At 38.5% G+C, this 17,629-nt stretch overlaps 2 protein-coding genes and 1 long non-coding RNA gene across 5 annotated transcripts; 2 read left to right on the top strand and 1 right to left on the bottom strand.

Moving 5' to 3' along the window:
• Positions 1 to 365: 365 nt before the first annotated feature.
• Positions 366 to 6,286, bottom strand: zdhhc23a (zDHHC palmitoyltransferase 23a). 3 transcript variants are annotated; one of them, XM_079871049.1, is made up of 4 exons: positions 6,032 to 6,286; positions 5,051 to 5,701; positions 2,352 to 2,519; positions 366 to 542 (listed from the first exon to the last, which is right to left on the bottom strand). In XM_079871049.1, the coding sequence occupies exons 1-4, from the start codon at positions 6,151 to 6,153 to the stop codon at positions 494 to 496; spliced, it is 990 nt and encodes a 329-aa protein (XP_079727175.1). In that variant the 5' UTR covers positions 6,154 to 6,286; the 3' UTR covers positions 366 to 493. The 3 variants fall into 3 exon arrangements, with proteins under 3 accessions (XP_079727175.1, XP_079727173.1, XP_079727174.1); XM_079871047.1 differs by lacking the exon at positions 366 to 542 and adding an exon at positions 1,854 to 2,235; XM_079871048.1 differs by lacking the exons at positions 366 to 542; positions 6,032 to 6,286 and adding exons at positions 1,854 to 2,235; positions 5,808 to 5,861.
• A 4,685-nt stretch (positions 6,287 to 10,971) lies between these two features.
• On the top strand, positions 10,972 to 13,817 carry LOC307158477. The gene is made up of 3 exons (XR_013821234.1): positions 10,972 to 11,035; positions 12,219 to 12,245; positions 13,751 to 13,817. It is a non-coding gene; the product is annotated as an uncharacterized lncRNA (long non-coding RNA).
• Positions 13,818 to 14,649: 832 nt separating this feature from the next.
• Positions 14,650 to 17,436, top strand: LOC307158475 (sodium channel regulatory subunit beta-3). The gene is made up of 3 exons (XM_079871059.1): positions 14,650 to 14,797; positions 15,862 to 16,350; positions 17,304 to 17,436. The coding sequence occupies exons 1-3, from the start codon at positions 14,731 to 14,733 to the stop codon at positions 17,426 to 17,428; spliced, it is 681 nt and encodes a 226-aa protein (XP_079727185.1). The 5' UTR covers positions 14,650 to 14,730; the 3' UTR covers positions 17,429 to 17,436.
• Positions 17,437 to 17,629: the final 193 nt, after the last annotated feature.

Raw genomic sequence — 17,629 nt, forward strand, 5'->3', positions numbered from 1 at the left:
CATTTCTTAATTGCAATAATGCAGGGACATTTCAGGTTGTGACATTTATTTTCTGGACTTTGATTATCAGATAAAACGTATACTACTAATATTTCTTACACTTGTCATTAAAACACACGTACTTTATTTGCTACTATGACAAAGTTACCTACTTATGTTTGATCATTGAAGTATGTTGCATTCATACAATTTGATTAAATGCTATAAAGTTACAGCCTTTATGGGCAAAGATTCGTGACCAGGCAGTTTAATTTCATGAAATAGCTGCTGTGGTTGCGTAACACTTTGAACCTAATTGAATATGCCCATACTCGATGAGCCAAAACATTATGACCACCTGCCTAGAATGCCGTTGGACCTCCGTGTGCTGCCAAAACAGCGCTGACCCACTGAGGCGTGGACTCTACAAGACCCCTGTAGCCATCCTGTGGTTTCTGGCACCAAGACATTAGCAGTCCTGTAGGTTGCGAGGTGGGGCCGCTGTGGATCCAACTTATTGGTCCAGCACATCCCACAGATGTTCAATTGGATTGAGATCTGCACTGTAAAAAAAGCAGCTACATATTTTCCAGTTTACGAAACCTTTTGAGTCTCAAATACTAAGTAATATTAAAAACCATGTCAGACCAACAGAATTCCCACAAATGTTGTCTCAACTAGTCAAAGAACAAAGAACTTCATATTGCTGAAATGTAATATGTATATAAAATGTATATATATTGTCATTGTTGTTAGTTATTTGTTTTTGCTGTGTAAAGAGCTCATCTTTTTATATTTGTTGATTGTCACCATTCTTAAGGTTTGTGTGTCAAGTGTTAAGGCCTACAGTATGTTAAACCATTTTTTACAGTGGGGCTGTTCCTCAAACCAGTCCTGAACATTTTTGTGCATTGTGGCAGGTTGCATTATCCCGCTGAAAGTGGCCGCTTCCACCAGGAAATGCCATTGTCATGAAGGGGTGTACCTGGTCTGCAACAATGTTTAGGTAGGTGGCATCTGTCAAATTGACGTCCACATGAATGGCTGGACCCAGAGTTTCCCAGCAGAACAGTTCCCAGAGCATCACACTCCCTCCATCGGCTTGTCGTTGTCCCACAGTTCATCCTGGTGCCATCACTTCCCCAGGTAAACTGCGCACACGTACACAGCCGTCCACATGATGTAAAAGAAAGTGTGACTCATTGGACCAGGCGACCTTCTTCCACTGCTCTAAGGTCCAGTTCCGACGCTCACTTGCCCATAGCCGGTGGACAGGGGTCATCATAGACACCCTGATTGGTCTGCGGCTACGCAGCCCCATACGTAGAAGAGTGCGATGCACTGTGCGTTGACACATTCCTCCCATAACATTCATTACAATTTTTGCCAAAGTTGCCCTCGTGCATCGATGAGCCTTGGGCGCCAACACCTTGTCGCTGGTTTGTGTTTTGTCCCTTCTCGGACCACTGTTGGTAAATTCACCACTGCTGACCAGGAGCGACCCACAATCCTTGCCATTTCAGAGATACTCTGACCAAGTCGCCCTTGCCATAACAATTTAACCCTTATCAAAGTCGCTCAGATCTTTATTCCCGCCCATATCTTCTGCATCCAACACGTTTGCTTACCATCTAATCAACCCAAACCTTAATACATGGCCTTGTTAGGAGATAATCAATAATATTCGCTTTACCTATGACTGGTCATAATGTTTTGGCTCATCAGTGAACATGACGACTGGAATAACCCCACCCCAAAAAATACCAAAAACACAAGCATTAAATATGTTTTCATCAATTTAAACTGACTGCCTAGAAGTTCCTGCTTGCCAGTTCCACACTGTCCATAATAAGTACCGTTCTGCCTGATGCAAACAAGGTAAATGTGTCAACCAACTTTTTAGGCCTAAACACAGTTGTGTTCAACATATCGCATCATTAAGGCTTAAATACTACCCAGGATCATGCCTGTAGTCCCTTGTGTCATACCATGTCTGTGAATGTGAAGGGGGATTCATTCTCATCCGTGTTCATTGTGAGGAACTGAATCCAGTTCTGGAGGAAGCCTCGTGAATAGACACCGGTCTCCACAACCAGGCCACAAAAGCGCCGTCTGCCGGTTTTGTTGCGCAAAGCAATTTGAGCTTCGCGTTCTGTTACGTTGTAACTGACATTGATAATCTGAAGGATGAACAGGTGGAGCAGACCACCTGTTATAATAACGCTGTACCACACACATGTAAAGCACAGGGCTGTGCTACACACACAAACACACACAAATGTGTTATATTAGGCTGAAAACACTGCGTATGTGCATATTTCCATTAAACACATGTATACTGTATGTAAAAAATAAAGTAGTGGATGGTGTACCTGTATTGGTTGTAGACTCCGGGACAGTATAACATGGCTGTGAATAGACTCTGTCGAGGACATACACTCCGTAACACCAAATTGATCCCGTAGAAGGATGTCAATAGGAAGAGAAGAAGCGTCAAAATGAACTGCCTGTGATTGGATTGGCCTACACAACTGTTTATCCTGTCGTGGAGAGTCACACACACAAAGACACTAAATGTAAGCAGTCATGTAAACACGCATACAGACATATTAAAGGTGCTCTAAGAGATGTCACGGGTTTTTTAGGCCGAAACATTTTTTGTCACATACAGCAAACATCTCCTCACTATCAAACAAACTGGCCCAGCCTTGGCCACGAAACATAACAAACAGTGTTCCAGCCAATAACCGACAAGAATGATTTGGGGGTGGGGGTGGTTAGTGCGCGTGCACATGAAGGGGGATGTGGGGAGTGGAGGAGAGAGAAGCATGAAGAGGGAAGTTAGCTAGAGGAGAGATGTCCTAGACAACGACAGCGTTATATTCTCTTGAATTTTGATATGGCCGACAAATAGCAAAGAAGAGGGAAAAAGGAGAAGGAAGTCCCAAATCTACATTGGAAAAGCACGGAAGGGAGGGGGAGAGGGAGGGGGAGGGGGAGGGGGAGGGGGAGGGGGAGGGGGCGGGATGAGGAGGAGGGAGGGTCGAGCTAGCCTCCATTTTGTTTGACAATACTTCGAACGTCAACAAGAAGTGATGTCACCCAACATTGCTTAGAGCACCTTTAATACCAAAAACCAAGTCAAGAACAGTTACACTATTTTCTCTCTCTTAAATGTGGCTTTTGGTCTATGGCATGTTCTTGTTTTTATTTGTGCCTGTGTGTGTTGAAGCATCACAGAGACAGATTGGCCTGGCGAGATCTCCCTTTACTGTGCTGAAAGCTGCGTTCCTGTGGCCTTTGCACATGTCTCTCCAGCCTGCCCTGCTCCAGTGACGTCTTTTGGGAATCAGCTTGAACATATGTGTGTGTGATGGGGTAGTGTAAACATGCGTACAATTGTGAAAAGATCAGAAAAAGAATAAAAGAAACTGGCATGATAATACTAAGGGAATGGCCTACAATTCATTTAGGAAATGTCCAACTATTTCTATACTGTGCATGAAGCCAAAATAATGACATGACAAATTAATATTTGATATAAAACATATTCTTTTGATTGATTATCCAACAAGTATAATGCAATAGTGAGTTTCTGACACCAAGATGTGAACATCATGAATGGCCACATTACTCTCCTTTTATTGTGCATACATCAGGACTTTTATTTATGTTGGGTTTTTAATTAAAACAAATGAATAATAAATAATTAAATATGATAATCATTTAAAAATACTATCTACAAAAATTAAGCAGCGCAACTGTTTTAACATTGATAAAAGGAAATGTTTTTTGAGCACCAAATCAGCATATTAGAATGATTTCTGAAGGACCATGTGACACTGAAGACGATGCAGTAATGATGCAGAAAATTAAGCTTTGCCATCACAGGAATAAATTTCATTTTAAAAAAGATTTAAAATGGAAAACAGTTATATTAATTGTAACAATATTTTACAATATTACTGCTTTACTGTATTTTTGACCGAATAAATGCAGCCTATGAGTACTTTTGAGAACTTCAGAACTTTTGAATGGAAGTGTGGATACAGATAATTTTGTCATTGAAAGACACATACACATATAAACAGTGTTGAGGAAAGTTCATTTTAAAAGTAATGCATCACAATATTGCGTTTCTTCCTAAAAAAAAAAAATTAATTAATTAACTAATAGCGTTACTTAGTTACTTTTTATGGAAAGTAATGTGTTTCATTACTTTTGCTTTACTTTTTCTCACTTGGACTGGGCTTGCTTGTTTGTGTTTTTAATAACAACAAAAAAAGTGCTATTTTTGGCAAATGTAAAGGCACTTTCACGCCAAAAGTGAAATGAATAAGCTTCAAGTTGAAGGAAATGCACATTCACAACCGTACAGTAGAGGGCGCAGTTTTTAAAAAAAAAAAAAACTTTCAGCTGTGTTGCCATTCTGGATTGAAGAAGAAATGGATGGAGAAGAAAATTCAACACGCTTAGTCCAGCAATATCTAAAGTCATTTTTGCTTATTAGGATGGTTGAAGTGGATCAACAAACACTGGCTAATTGGTTAATAAAGTGAGATTAAATAAATAAAGTATATTTGTGTAATTTAATATATTTAATTATTGCAGGCTTGCATAATATTCTGGTATTGCATTTCACTGTTTTTATTCATTTTGAGTAATACTGAATCTGTTTTTGTGCAAGTGAGATGCTCTACAATAACCTCATGCTTACACAGCGCACACAAAGCCTCTGCACTTACTCACGATTTCTCTCACAGTGGGGACAGAAGAGCTGTCAGTCAATAAATGGAAAATCAAAGTAACTTGCGTTACTTATTTGAAAGTAACTGAGATATTTTGTTGTAAATTTAAAAGTAATGCGTTACTTTACTAGTTACTTGAAAAAAGTAATCTGATTACGTGACTAAATGCGTTACCCTAACACTGCATATAGAAAATGGCCCCAGTGCACACCCTTTTTCTCTAGTTTTCAGAATATTTAAATAGTTCATAATAATAATTCACTTCACATTGAGAATAAAGTGTTCATACTCAATTTTCACAGAAGAAGGAATGAGAAACCCACCAAACACAGTGGTGGTCCATTCGTAGGACACAAGCCCCACAGATCCTGCAGTGCCCAGCTCTTGGTGGGCGCACCAGTCGGCACACAGGGCATAACTTCTTCTTTCCTTCCTTCTCCCCCGTTGACTGGCTGATTCCATTGCAGGTGGTAGAGTTTCTGGGTAAGTTTGTGCTCTGATTGGTTGTAGAGCTACTGTTGATTCCCAGAGCTAATGATTGGGATTTGACAAGGCCTGGTCCCTGTTTGGTGCGCACAAGGGAGATAAGCGTCAACATCATGCCTGTCGTCGCGGTAACCAGCTGCAGATTACTTACGTCTCCTCTGGGAACGATCTCGGTAAGGAAAAGGTAGTACATATAGGCAAGGGAGAAAAGTGCCAAACTAAGGAAAAACAATGTGCGTCTTTTCCTTTTGTGAGTCACATAGTAATACCAAAGCACCAGTCCTGGTAGGGCAGTTAAGACTACAACTCCCAAGATACAATTAATTGCCGCTACTCGCAACAGGCCAGGAATTAATACCATGGGAGGTAAAACAGAGAGCTCCAATCGAAGGGGTCCTATGGCACAACATGGCAAACCCAAACAATCAGCCATATGAGAGATGAAACGAGAGAAGATGTCTGGCTTGTCTGGCTCTCCTCTGAGTAACCTAATGAGAAGGGATGACAGAGGAAATAAAGATGTTTTCAATGAAAAGAGCTAAACAAATAAAATGGATTCACCCATAAATTAAAGGTTTGTCATCATTTACACACCTTCACAGTCTTTTGTTGCATGGAAAATATAAGCCGCAAATGATCTCCTTGTCTGTTCCACAGATCAAAAAAGCTTTTGTTAAAAACTGAAGGTGAGTAAACGAGGACAAAATTAATTCCTAGAATAATTTCTGTGTGAACTACTCTTTAGAAAGCTCATATGAACAAATGCAATGACTAACTTCCCCTCCCTGCCATGAATGGTTAAATGGTTGACCTCTGACCTTTCACAGGCATCATCAAGTTCTTCACAGTCACAGCAGCAGTACTCTCTTTGCTGGTCGATGTCTCCACAGCAGCACAGAGGGTCATCTGGATGCGGGGGCTTAAAACGTTCTCGTTTCATCTCTTTATGTCAGAGACAATCTGCTTCCACTGTGAGATCAAGCTTTCTTTAGGATTCGGTTGGATCACATTTAGTCAAATAAGAGGAACGGGTTCATTCACGTTTGGACAGGATTGATCCAGGGCTGTTGGTAGTTTTAGCTGTTAGCTGACATAACGGATGCAGGTAGATTTCTTGTTCAGCTTACTTGCTGGTCATCTGCTGCTTTTTACATCAGAAGCTTTGTGTAAAAAGCATGTGTTGCACCGGCTGGAAAGAAAAAACAAAATCAGTCCTTGTCAATAGCGTTGTCAGTGCTCACCTTATATCACTTTATAAAAAAATATATTTTCTTGTTGATCTTGATGGTTATCAGACCATCCACAATGCGCAAATAACAAATGTATGGCATTTTGTGCCATTTTTGCACAAGTTTCTAATTTCACCCTTTTTTTATTAGGCTATTTAATAATGAACTTCACCAGGTGCATGGGTTCCTAAATCTAATCTAATACATACATCTGTGATTTGGGTAAGAAAGGGTCATTCTGGTCTATTAAAGCAATTGAATTAATACTCAAACTTTTTTTAAAAGGAATTTAGCTAAATGTATGTTTTTTTTTTCTTTGACAATATAGGCCTAGGGGGTTTTGTCATGATCACTGGCATAAATATATAGGCTATATGAGAAAATACAATAAATTAAAAACAAAAACGTTCAAGGGAGGTGAATCATTTTAATAGGTAATTTACACACTCCTAAACTCACTAACTAGTTTCAAGTCACAGAGGAACAGCACATAGTCAGATTTCTAACAATGACATCTGGCCCAACCCATGTCTTTCTCAACTGGGAGCTGACACTGGCACAGACATACAGATGGACGCACACAATAACAAGCACTGGTCTATAATTATGTATTGTATCAATGCAGAAAATATTATTAATATCTAAATCTGCGCTTTGTAACTTGAATCAAGGCCATCTGATGTCTCATGTGGATCATATAATTGGGCCATCAAAAAACTTTTCCCTGAGAGGCCGTTCTCCATCATAAGTTGTGGAATAGAGAAATTAATTGAGCAGCATGTGTTTGACATGTTTTAAATTACATTTGATCCCTGGAGTAAAACAAGCTTTGCCCTTGATTGTGATTCAAAATTAACCCTAAATAGAACGATTACATTTCTAAAGACCACATAAAATACATATCAACAATAATTTCATTTTTGAAACCTATATGAAAATGATCTTAGCATAATTTTTTTTTTTTTTACCTATGGTTAAACAGCCTCAACACAGATGGAAAGGCATCCCACACGAAGTTCTTCAGTTTATACATCTATTTGTGGTGAGTCTTTCCTGATCTTCAGTTGCACTTGTAGTAGTTTGGAAAAAGAACAGGTCATATAGTTTAGCCTGAGATGTCAAGATGTCATCCATAGAAATCCAAATGAAGTTTTCCCCGTGATCCGATTTTTTCTCTCTCGCTCAAACGAATAGACTATTTCCCGTCAGAGAAAGCAGGTGGAAGTCCAGGCGCGTCTTCGTTTCATATAACAATTAGCCTATATAAATGTTAGCAAAATCTATATTTTTAAGCGGTACATCTCATTCGTTTGTTCCTTAAAATACATGCAATAAACAGAAAGGCGCGTCCTTGTATCAGACTATGAGGTGCAGCTCGTGAAGATTCTCAGAACTGTAAGGAAGGCATGATAGATAGCTCTGCGCGCTCCCGTTCCGGTCTCTCAAATGTTCTGAGAGCAGGCGTGTGAGAGGAACATGTTTACGAGCGTTGTTACCGATAGGGTTGGGTGCCGGCGTTGAAAAAGGAAGTTGGCAGGTGTTACCGTGACAGCGAAAACGTAAATCAACGCGGAAAGTTACCGGCGCGCTACCGTGCATAACCGGCGGGCCGGACATCGGGTCTCAGAGTAGGCTACTTGTGACCTCAAATTTGAACTCACCTCGGAGAGAGCGGGGCACAACCTAACGCTCTTTTACTTTCTCAGTTTATGTAAACCTACTTAGGGTTCAGAGTATCTATTTTTCCCCTCTTTATTTTCACACGTTTAGTACAATTATGTGGTTTTGTTTCATTAATACAGTGTATACTTTTTCCTGGATATACCCCGAAAGAATGGAAGTGAAATGTGACAACATGCCCAATAGGTGGGGTACATTTTAACATGATATGACAGATAATCTGATCTAATCAAAAAAAATATATATAGGCTACAAGACAAACTAAAATATTTTATCAATAAAATACAATTATTAACTTTTTCATATAAAATAATGGCATTTTTTTAATAATTAAAAATAAACAAATTTTTGAGTTTGACAACAAACCAAATCACAGCTATACAGCATAGTTCAAAATAGTTAATCATTTCTAAACATTGATCGTTGACCCTCAGTCTTTATTCACATTTTTCTCATGTTTTCTCAATAGAATTCATAAAAGTATATAGAATAGAATAGTTACCTAATAGTAATGCAGTGTTACAACATGCCCTGCGCAACTGGGATTTAAACCTGGTCAGTGTGTTCTGCTGGTTAGATAAGCATTAAAGGACTATCTCAACTGTTAAATAACATATAGCCTATAAGATTAAAATAATATTAGATTTGTCTAATTTTAAATAAACACAAAAAAACAGATGAAAAAATAACTTAATAAATTTACTTTTGCTATGGTTAAAGTAATGTTCAGTAATATCTTCCAAAGATTTCAGAATTTTGGTGCATTGTTTTCTCTATTGATATGGCAACTAGTAAATACACTAAGTTTCGTCATGCTGGCATGTGTGGAAGTATTTAAAACAAGTGTGTTACAACTAGCAACTGTTACCGCTCACCTCTATTGTCTGCCCGTCAATTTGAACCCGTGTTTGTGAACAAATATGCTACAAAAACATTTTTAGTTATTGGCAGATTTTGATATAGGTCATTGTACGCAAACAAAAAAGTACATTTTTAGTTTTATGACAATTGCTATTTTAAAAAGGTTTACAATCTGTGTGCTGCTCGTCAAATTGGAAGCAGTCATGACCTTTCCCTTTTGACCCTTCACTTAACGTTTTGTGTTCTTACTTTATTTATGGGTCTGTTATGGGTCTAAATTGTACATAAATTGTATAAAAAAGAAGCACTGACAATACAACTCTTGAAAATAAAAAATAATTAGGCTATAATAGAAAATAATTTAAATGTGTTATTAAAAAAATAGGACCTATAGTGTTTTCATGTATAACGTTTTAGTCCGGCGGTATTGTGTTTTATTTATAGTGTGAGATTACTGAGTTCAAATCCCCACTAAATATACATTTTTACATAAAGCAAGTAATATGGGCATGACACCTCTGCTCACCACCTCTGGGCATGACACTTTCTAGAAACATCATCATCTCCATTTAGCTTTTCTTAAGCAGAATTCGAAATGCCCATAGACCAGGTGTGCTACTGCTCATCCGGCGCGATTCTTGCAAGTCAGCCATTAAAATTTTCCTTCCGGTGGTCAGCAGGTGCTACATGATGTGAGAGCCAGTGGTCTCTTGTGGAGGTGAAGCTGCTGCAGCTCCTGCTGGAGTCTCCAATCCCATCAAGAAACAAAATACTTTGTAACAGCAGAGTCTTGACCAATACTGTCCTTCTAAATAGTATACATGTCATCAGATCGCTTACAGTGCTCATAACTCTCTATCTTCCTTCACCCCAAACTTGGTTGTATGGGTACTCAGCAGTTGACACATCAATCTTTAACAACCATATTCGGAGGTCAGGGTCAAATTATAGTCACAGTGGAAATGATATGCGACCTCCTTGTGCGATAGTTTGGATATGTGAAACCGTTTGATGTGACCACGCCCTCTGAGATCAGGTTTCTTGCAAGCGGTGACCTGAACCAACAAGAGGACACAATGTTCCCTCATAAACCCAGTGCATGGGTTGCCTACCGTATGGCTAGACACCTGTCAAAGGCAAAATGACAGTGGAACTAGTTTCACAAACACAAAAGTGGATTAAATACTTGATTAATAAAAACAACACAAGTCCTACAGAAAAAAGACTAAAGGACAGTTTTCCCCAAATAAGAGGCATGTGCGGAACTCTCAAATCATTTACATCTCAAAATGGCATAAACACCAGTCATGATTAGCCTACAATAAAAACACATACAAGAGTCTACAGGGCATTGTTAGTGTTCAATAGTTGTGTTCAATAGAGTGCTACCAGAATGGTGTGTCGATTAGAACACAGGAATGAGTCCAGAAGTTACTTCTCAATTGATTTATTGCCATTTGCTTTCGGTCTTCATTATCCCATTTCCTTAATGTGGCTTTACAATTGCTGAATATTGCTGGTGTCTACAATCAAACAAAGTTAACTTTACTGATACAAATCATTATAATAATAATTATACGTTCACATAACCATAATTAACCAAATTAACCAAATCAACAGTTATCAAATTAATATCAATACAAAAGGTTTAAATAAACTTACAAAGTCATAGACGCAGCAAGCAGAGGAGCAAACAGTCAGCACAAGGAGAGGCACACTAGTGAGGTTGATTGGTAATTATCCTCAGGTGAAGAAAGTTCCAGAAAGTGGGGGTGTCTCCCAATATGAGTGACAGGAGAGTGACTAATTGGGATTTTTAACAGTTGGGTAAAAGAGGCTTTAACAGCAGCAGTTTGCTGATAACACAGTCTTTGAAATGCCACAGGTGTTCTTCTGCTATGACCTCATCGTTTGAGGGAAAACAAAGTAAACAGATTACACAAGCAAAATATGAGGAATTTATCCCTTCTAACTGGTCTTTATAAACTGCTGATTTGGGCTCCATTCCCCCAGTTGCTACGCAGGACCTCAGGTGTGCTTATGTTTGTGCCTGTGAGTATTTCATCTGAGAATACAATTAATCACAGACCATGTTTGGTTATACAATAAAACAGTGCTAAGCAGAAAAAAGCTACCACACACATGCAAAGGGAATTTGCCCATTTCCCATGCTCCTTTCTATGCAATTAAAAGGTGCTTTTAAGCTTCAAAATGGATATAAAATCACCATCAAATGATCATAAAAGTAATGAGGCTATGTTATATTTAGCCTCTGTTTACATCTATCAAGATGCGATCAAGATGCGTTTTGGTCGATCAGATCCCATGTAGCGAGGGAGACACATTCCCGTTTACACCTGGTATTTTAATCTGTCTCTTTCGTCCACTTTCAACCACTTCTGCCCTGATTTCTTTAAGGGGAGGGTCTATGGGCAGGCCAATGTATGAACTTTTTAGATCTTTTAATCTAATGGACAAAATAATCTCACGCAATTTACATATAAGCACGACTGCAGAAAAGAGAGAAACATACTGAGAGCATCAGCTTTCGTTTCTGCTATGACAGCCGCAAGACCACGCCGAACACTGTGAGAGCGTGTTAGAAATCAGGAATAGTGAGAGAACATTGTGCTTGGTATGTTTTTTTTTTGTCTTCAAACCAAACTTGGCTCTTCAGCCGACAAAGTTTAAATCCCATCTGGATAGCGCACTTCCCATAATGTTTAGTAGGCGGCCTTTTGTGGCTGTTCGAACCAGGTTCGAACACATTCGACCAAATGAGCGTTTACATTACGAAAGCAATCCGGTCAAATGCGTTTTCGACTACCTCTGTCGTCCACTTGTGATTGGATCGACCAAAACACATTTTAATACCAGGTGTAAACAGGGCCTTAAAGTCTTCTGATACCATAGCTTTATGTGAGAAACAAACTTAAATTTAAGTCATCATTCACTTGTGATGACATCATTCTCTCTTTGGGACATTTAAGTCATATGTTTTCAATGAATCCCTTGATCTGGTTCAAGAAACCAGTCTTAATAATTTGTTCACAAATAAGCTTTATGAATCAGTGACAGCTCACTGGAGGGGAAAGATTATCACTGTCTTAAATTGTATCTGTTCCTCACACAAACTAAGTTATGTCTTAAAAAAACGTGATGTAAAAAGAATCATCATATGGACCGCTTTTATGGTGCTTTTGCATTTTTGAATTTCTCCTTTTGTGTTTTACAGAAGAGAGAAAGGGAAAAAGCTATTCAGGTTTGTAACAACATGAGGTGAATGAATTTCATTTTTGGCTGAACTATCCCTTTAAAGACACCCATAATCAACTTAACAAACATTAGTGTGTAAAAATATCTTGCAGCACACTGGCGCTGGAGTCTTATCTAGGCTCTGTCATGATAGTGCAGCTCTTACTGTAATGCCTTACAGTAATGCAGTTGATATTGAGCTTCTCTCTGGCAAAGACTAAAAGTGAACCGGAACTAACTGGAGGAGTGAGTGTGTTAAAAGCCAGTGTATGATTAGCGCTCACACTCACATACTGCAGCCGACCTTTAGGATTAATGCACTTGGTCTAATGCAGTCTGTCTGTCTAATGCATATATGGGTGGAGCCCGACTTTCTCTGTCTGACTGAGATGACATAATGATCCGGAAACTCAGTTTATCCATCAACGTTATGCATTTTATCTCTGATGGAGCACGCGAGATAAATTGTGTGTGCCTATTTTTGCAGTGACTGCTGTTTGCTTTACACACACTCTGTAATGAAATCATGAACAAGCTGAACAATTTGAAAGAGGCTCAGACAGACAGAAAGAGCAGGGCGTGACGTGACCCTTGTAATGATAAACTGTAAAACAAATGTCTTTATAATTATATCCTGCACATTAAAACAGCATGAGCCATATGCATTCAAATTCAGTAAAAGGGCATGCACACATTTCAGCATGCACTCAACAAACATAACCTACCTTAAAATGCAGCTTGAGGAATACATATAAAGGACTGTTTTAATTGCCTGCCATTCTCTGAGATGATGGATGTATGACAGCAACATAGAGATGGACAGGGCTTTTATTTACAGTACCTGCACAGCTAAGCTACTCACCATAGGCTAAATAAATATAAATTTACCTTTGTTATCTGAAAGATTCCGCTAAGAGAAAGTAGTTTGTTATAATATACAAATTCGTCCTAGCAGCATCGAACACTACAACATTGTGAAGTCCTTCGAGGTAATTTCTACTACAGTCGATAACTGAAAAGCCAGATGCGTGTGTGTGAAACAACAGAGAGAAAGTAACAGAGGTCATCAGTGTTGTTGATGGCTGACAGCGAATATTAAGAAATATCTGAACGCTGGATGGCGCTATTGAATACTCAGACTCGAAATTTCCAGAGAGACGTTTACTGACCGTGGGAGCCACTCCAAAGTCATCCCAACATCCTGGATTCTGCCCTGGTGCAGAGGTCAGCAGCACCGCATCCTGCAGAGAGTTTTGAATTTATTGCAAAAGAGCATAGGCATCATTTTTATTGAGGCACAGTTCCACTATCATCTTAATTGCATTTTGCAAACTGCAAAGTTGTCATTTCAAGTGCTCCACTGTAGCTTTGGTTCCAAGAGAGCTTTTCTCGTTGGCCTTTCCCACATTTCAAATTTTCGAATGGGTGACGTCATTATTTTCTAGTGTTGCTAAGTGCATAAACCTTCCATTTCAAATATTCCACTCTCTAATCTCCTCATTTCTTTCGCAGTGGAGTGAGGGAGAGTTAAGTTTCAGGCTGGATAGCCACATATACTGCACATCTCAACACAACAGACCACATCCATTTGTCATCATGCCTGATCTCCCGGTAATAGAATCTGTAGATACTTTGCAGACTCTGGAGGGCTCACATACTGTAGCCTATATAGACTCAATGACAAGCTACTCAATTTTGTTACGGCACATAACGGAGTGTAATATTTAACACTTTGCCATATTTGTGTACAACGACAGAATACAGAAATAGACAGACAGAGGCAGATAGATAGATAGATAGATAGATAGATAGATAGATAGATAGATAGATAGATAGATAGATAGATAGATAGATAGATAGATAGATAGATAGCATATGTTGAGAAGAGAATCTATATTACAAGAATAAAACAACGCAAATATTACAAAATGTGACATTAAAAAGTGTACACGCCTTGTTTTTGTAAAGTAACACTGTCCATCAGCGACACCCGCAGGTGTGAAGTTGCCTAACAGTGCCTCTGTGCCCATTGACTTTTAACAGACCCCTCAGACAATTTTGTTTAAATTGTTACTGCCTTTAGTTATTATTTTGGATAAAATGTAAAAATGCGTAAAAACACTAACTTGATGAGATTTATACTTGTGTTTATTAAATTAAATGTTACATAGTGCAAAGATACAAAATAGAATTGTATTTGGTCTCTCTTTTTATGCAATGTTTATTTAAACAGGAAAATTAAGTGTAACTGCAGACACAAATTTACATTTGATATGTATATAAAAATGAATGAGTATTTTGCACCTTATTTTAAAACACCACCGCACACCACTGGTAGGTAGGTATAGGTAGGCAGGCTAGGTAACACTAAGTGTGTGGGTGGAAAGGGACCAAAGTGTGTGTGTGTGTGTGTGTGTGGTGGTGTTGGAGGGGGAGATAAAGTATAGCTCTGTCAGCTCTGTGTCAGTGTGTGACATTTCTCTGAGACAGATATGGCTTTCCTCAGTCTCTTAACTTCTAGAACCTTACTTAGTCACCTTTTCCTCTCTGCCCTCACAGGTAAGACTATATATATTTCCCTCAGCATTATGGCATTCTCATTTCTCTGTGTTCTACTAACTTACCTTGACACATTAACAAGAAAACTCAAAAGAGCAGACTTTATATTTTCCCTCCCTCCACAAATAATCATATCCACAAAAAGCACATTACATGCCTAATTTCAGCAGCTAACCTCATAAACGTGTGTAAATGTCTTGCTCTCACGTCAGCCTGGATTAACCTAGTAGTTTACGGTCATAAATCTTTTACACTAAACAGACTGCATCTTCACCTATTAAAAAGCAGTATGCACTCATTTTTAACTCATTTGTAAAGTCTGCATCTATTAACTAGAACCTTTGAAATGTTATTTAGCCATTAAATCAACATTTACTGTTTCACAGTAAATGTAATTTTAATTCCATGTGTTTATGGAAGCAGCACTTTCTGAGACATTAATGATAAGACATGAAGTATGAGAGAGAGAGAGAGATGTTATACTGTACCGAGGCAAAGAGGGTTACTGCTGCATTAGCTTCAGCATTAATGTTACGCTTACAATATTTAGTCATATCAGTTTAACATTTTTTAATTCACTGAGTTACGTGATGCGACTCATGTCAAGTCTGTTTATTGGTAATTCAGTCTTTATTCAAAAAATCGAAGGAATTCATTCTGAACTGACTACTAGACTTGTGCTGACCGAATAAAGTAAAGGTTGGGGGATTTACTCTCCACATGGGACTTTTGATATTTTAATCCTTGTGACTTTTAAGTCTCTAATTTTAGTAAAGGGAATCAGTGTGACCATAACACTGCTATGTAAGCCACTGTATTTATAGCATCAGAGTGTATATGTGTGAATTTTCCTTGATTGGATCAAATGTTCTTGACTGGTTACTATTCTGCTTTACACATGCCAAATAAACATGTATCTTTTTTATGTGATGTTATTGAGTTTCGTCCAAGTGACAGAGATTAAGTGCATTTTCATGAGGCCTACTCTTTCACATATACTATACATATGATATGCATTAAATGAATAATCATTGCACTGGCAAATAATAATGTTTTATTGACAGGTGGGCTTCTTTCTTTTTGTCTACTTGTAAATGCGTCCATTATCACCAATCCCACTCAGACTCCCCTGACCATCCTCATCACGTCCACAACAGATGCTTTACCTGCTCTGCCTGCTGCCAATCCTCCAGGACCACAGGGGGGGTCATATTTACAACAGCCTCCAAAGGCAAAAGCTGTGGAAGGGGAGAATGTGATGTTACCCTGTTTTTTAAAAAGTGGTGTGGATGAAATACTGGCTGTGGAGAAGGTGAGCTGGTACGTGCAGAGTTTGGAGGAAAGGAGGAATGTTCTACATGGAAATGAGACGGTGGAGGATGTGTTTGCTGGTCGTGTGTTTTTGTCTGGTGATCTGCCTTTGGGAGATCTATCTATGACACTAAGGAACATTTCAGTGGAAGATCAAGGATTGTATTTGTGTGCCTTCATATCAACAAACTCAACTATTCTTCATGGAGGTGGGACCAAACTCAGCATCCGCAAAGAGCTGGGTGAGAGAGAATTAGGATTGCATGGATATTAGTGTGCAAGCCAATATTCAGATACATAATTTAATTTTATATATTCATTTTTTTATTTTTTATCTTTTAATGAATCTATGGCCTGTAAAACTCAAGGAAGACCTTAAAGGGATGGTTCACTCAAAAATGAAAATTTGCTGTTAATTTACTCACCCTCAGGCCATCCAAGATGTAGGTGTTTTTTCATGAGTAGAACAGTAAAGATGTAAAGATTCACAGTAAAGATTTTTAGCTGAAACTGTGGTTCTTGGTGATTCGTGTAATGCAAGTCAACCGCTACCATCAATTTGAGAGTCAAAAAACATATACAGGCAAAACAAAATGTAGTAACAGCACCCAGTAACTTGCATTATAAGAATCACCAGGACCACGGTTTCAGCTAAAATGTGTCTTTACATTTCTACTGAAGAAAAAAAGACACCTACATCTTGGATAGCTTGAAGGTGAGTAAATTAACAGCAAATTTTCATTTTTGGGTGAACCATCCCTTTTATGATTCCCTTAGTGCAATTCAAATCAGGGCTATTAAAGTTAACTAAAATGATATTGAAACCATTAAAAAAAAACATTGTTACTTGAATAAAATAAACATTAACTGAAAGAAACGTAAACTTTTTTCCCAGCTGGTTGCCAGCATTTTCATGTAGTTTAACTTGATGTATTAAACTAACTAAAACTGATTCATTAAAAATTAATGAAAATTATGCATACTTTTTAAAATAAAAAAAAGGCAAAAACTCACAACAAAATTGCTAAAACTTTAACAATTAAAACGAGAACAGAAAATACATGACATACACTACATACAAAATACATAGTGGACATATTTAGTACTGTTTTTAGGGAGCCAATTACAGTCATTCATCTGAGACAATGATTGATTACAGTGAGATTATACCTTTTTTCATCAAATCCCTGCTCAGGTGTGATTGAAGAGTCGGTGGGCACTATGATTGGCATCGTTGTGGCAGGTGTTGGCGTGGCAGCAGGTCTGGTTGCTGTGATACTGACTCAGTTCAGGGACAAACTGAACTGCCTGCAGAAATGAAGCGGGAGCCACGGCTTTGAAGGTTAAAAGTGCGGAGAGGTTACGGTAAAGGCCAAAGGTAAAAGAGAACAAGCACACGTACGCTCACAGTCCCACTGCCAAGAACTGACTTCAGTGCATGAGAATTACATCAGTGAACTGTGAGACATTTAACTCACCCCATTTCACCCTCAGATCTAATATAGAAGAGTTATGAACTAT

The sequence above is a fragment of the Squalius cephalus genome (assembly GCF_949319135.1).
Source record: "Squalius cephalus genome assembly, chromosome: 5".
NCBI lineage: Eukaryota > Metazoa > Chordata > Actinopteri > Cypriniformes > Leuciscidae > Squalius > Squalius cephalus.

Bases quoted from the DNA above. Each gene is read 5' to 3' on its own strand.
- LOC307158475 (XM_079871059.1), top strand. From the start codon at position 14,731: ATGGCTTTCCTCAGTCTCTTAACTTCTAGAACCTTACTTAGTCACCTT. The intron at 14,798-15,861 runs GTAAGACTATAT...TTTTATTGACAG, and splicing joins TTTCCTCTCTGCCCTCACAG to GTGGGCTTCTTTCTTTTTGT. The intron at 16,351-17,303 runs GTGAGAGAGAAT...ATCCCTGCTCAG, and splicing joins CAGCATCCGCAAAGAGCTGG to GTGTGATTGAAGAGTCGGTG.
- zdhhc23a (XM_079871047.1), bottom strand. From the start codon at position 6,153: ATGAAACGAGAACGTTTTAAGCCCCCGCATCCAGATGACCCTCTGTGC. The intron at 5,702-6,031 runs GTCAGAGGTCAA...CCTTCTCATTAG, and splicing joins CTTGATGATGCCTGTGAAAG to GTTACTCAGAGGAGAGCCAG. The intron at 2,520-5,050 runs GTGGGTTTCTCA...TCTCCACGACAG, and splicing joins ATGGACCACCACTGTGTTTG to GATAAACAGTTGTGTAGGCC.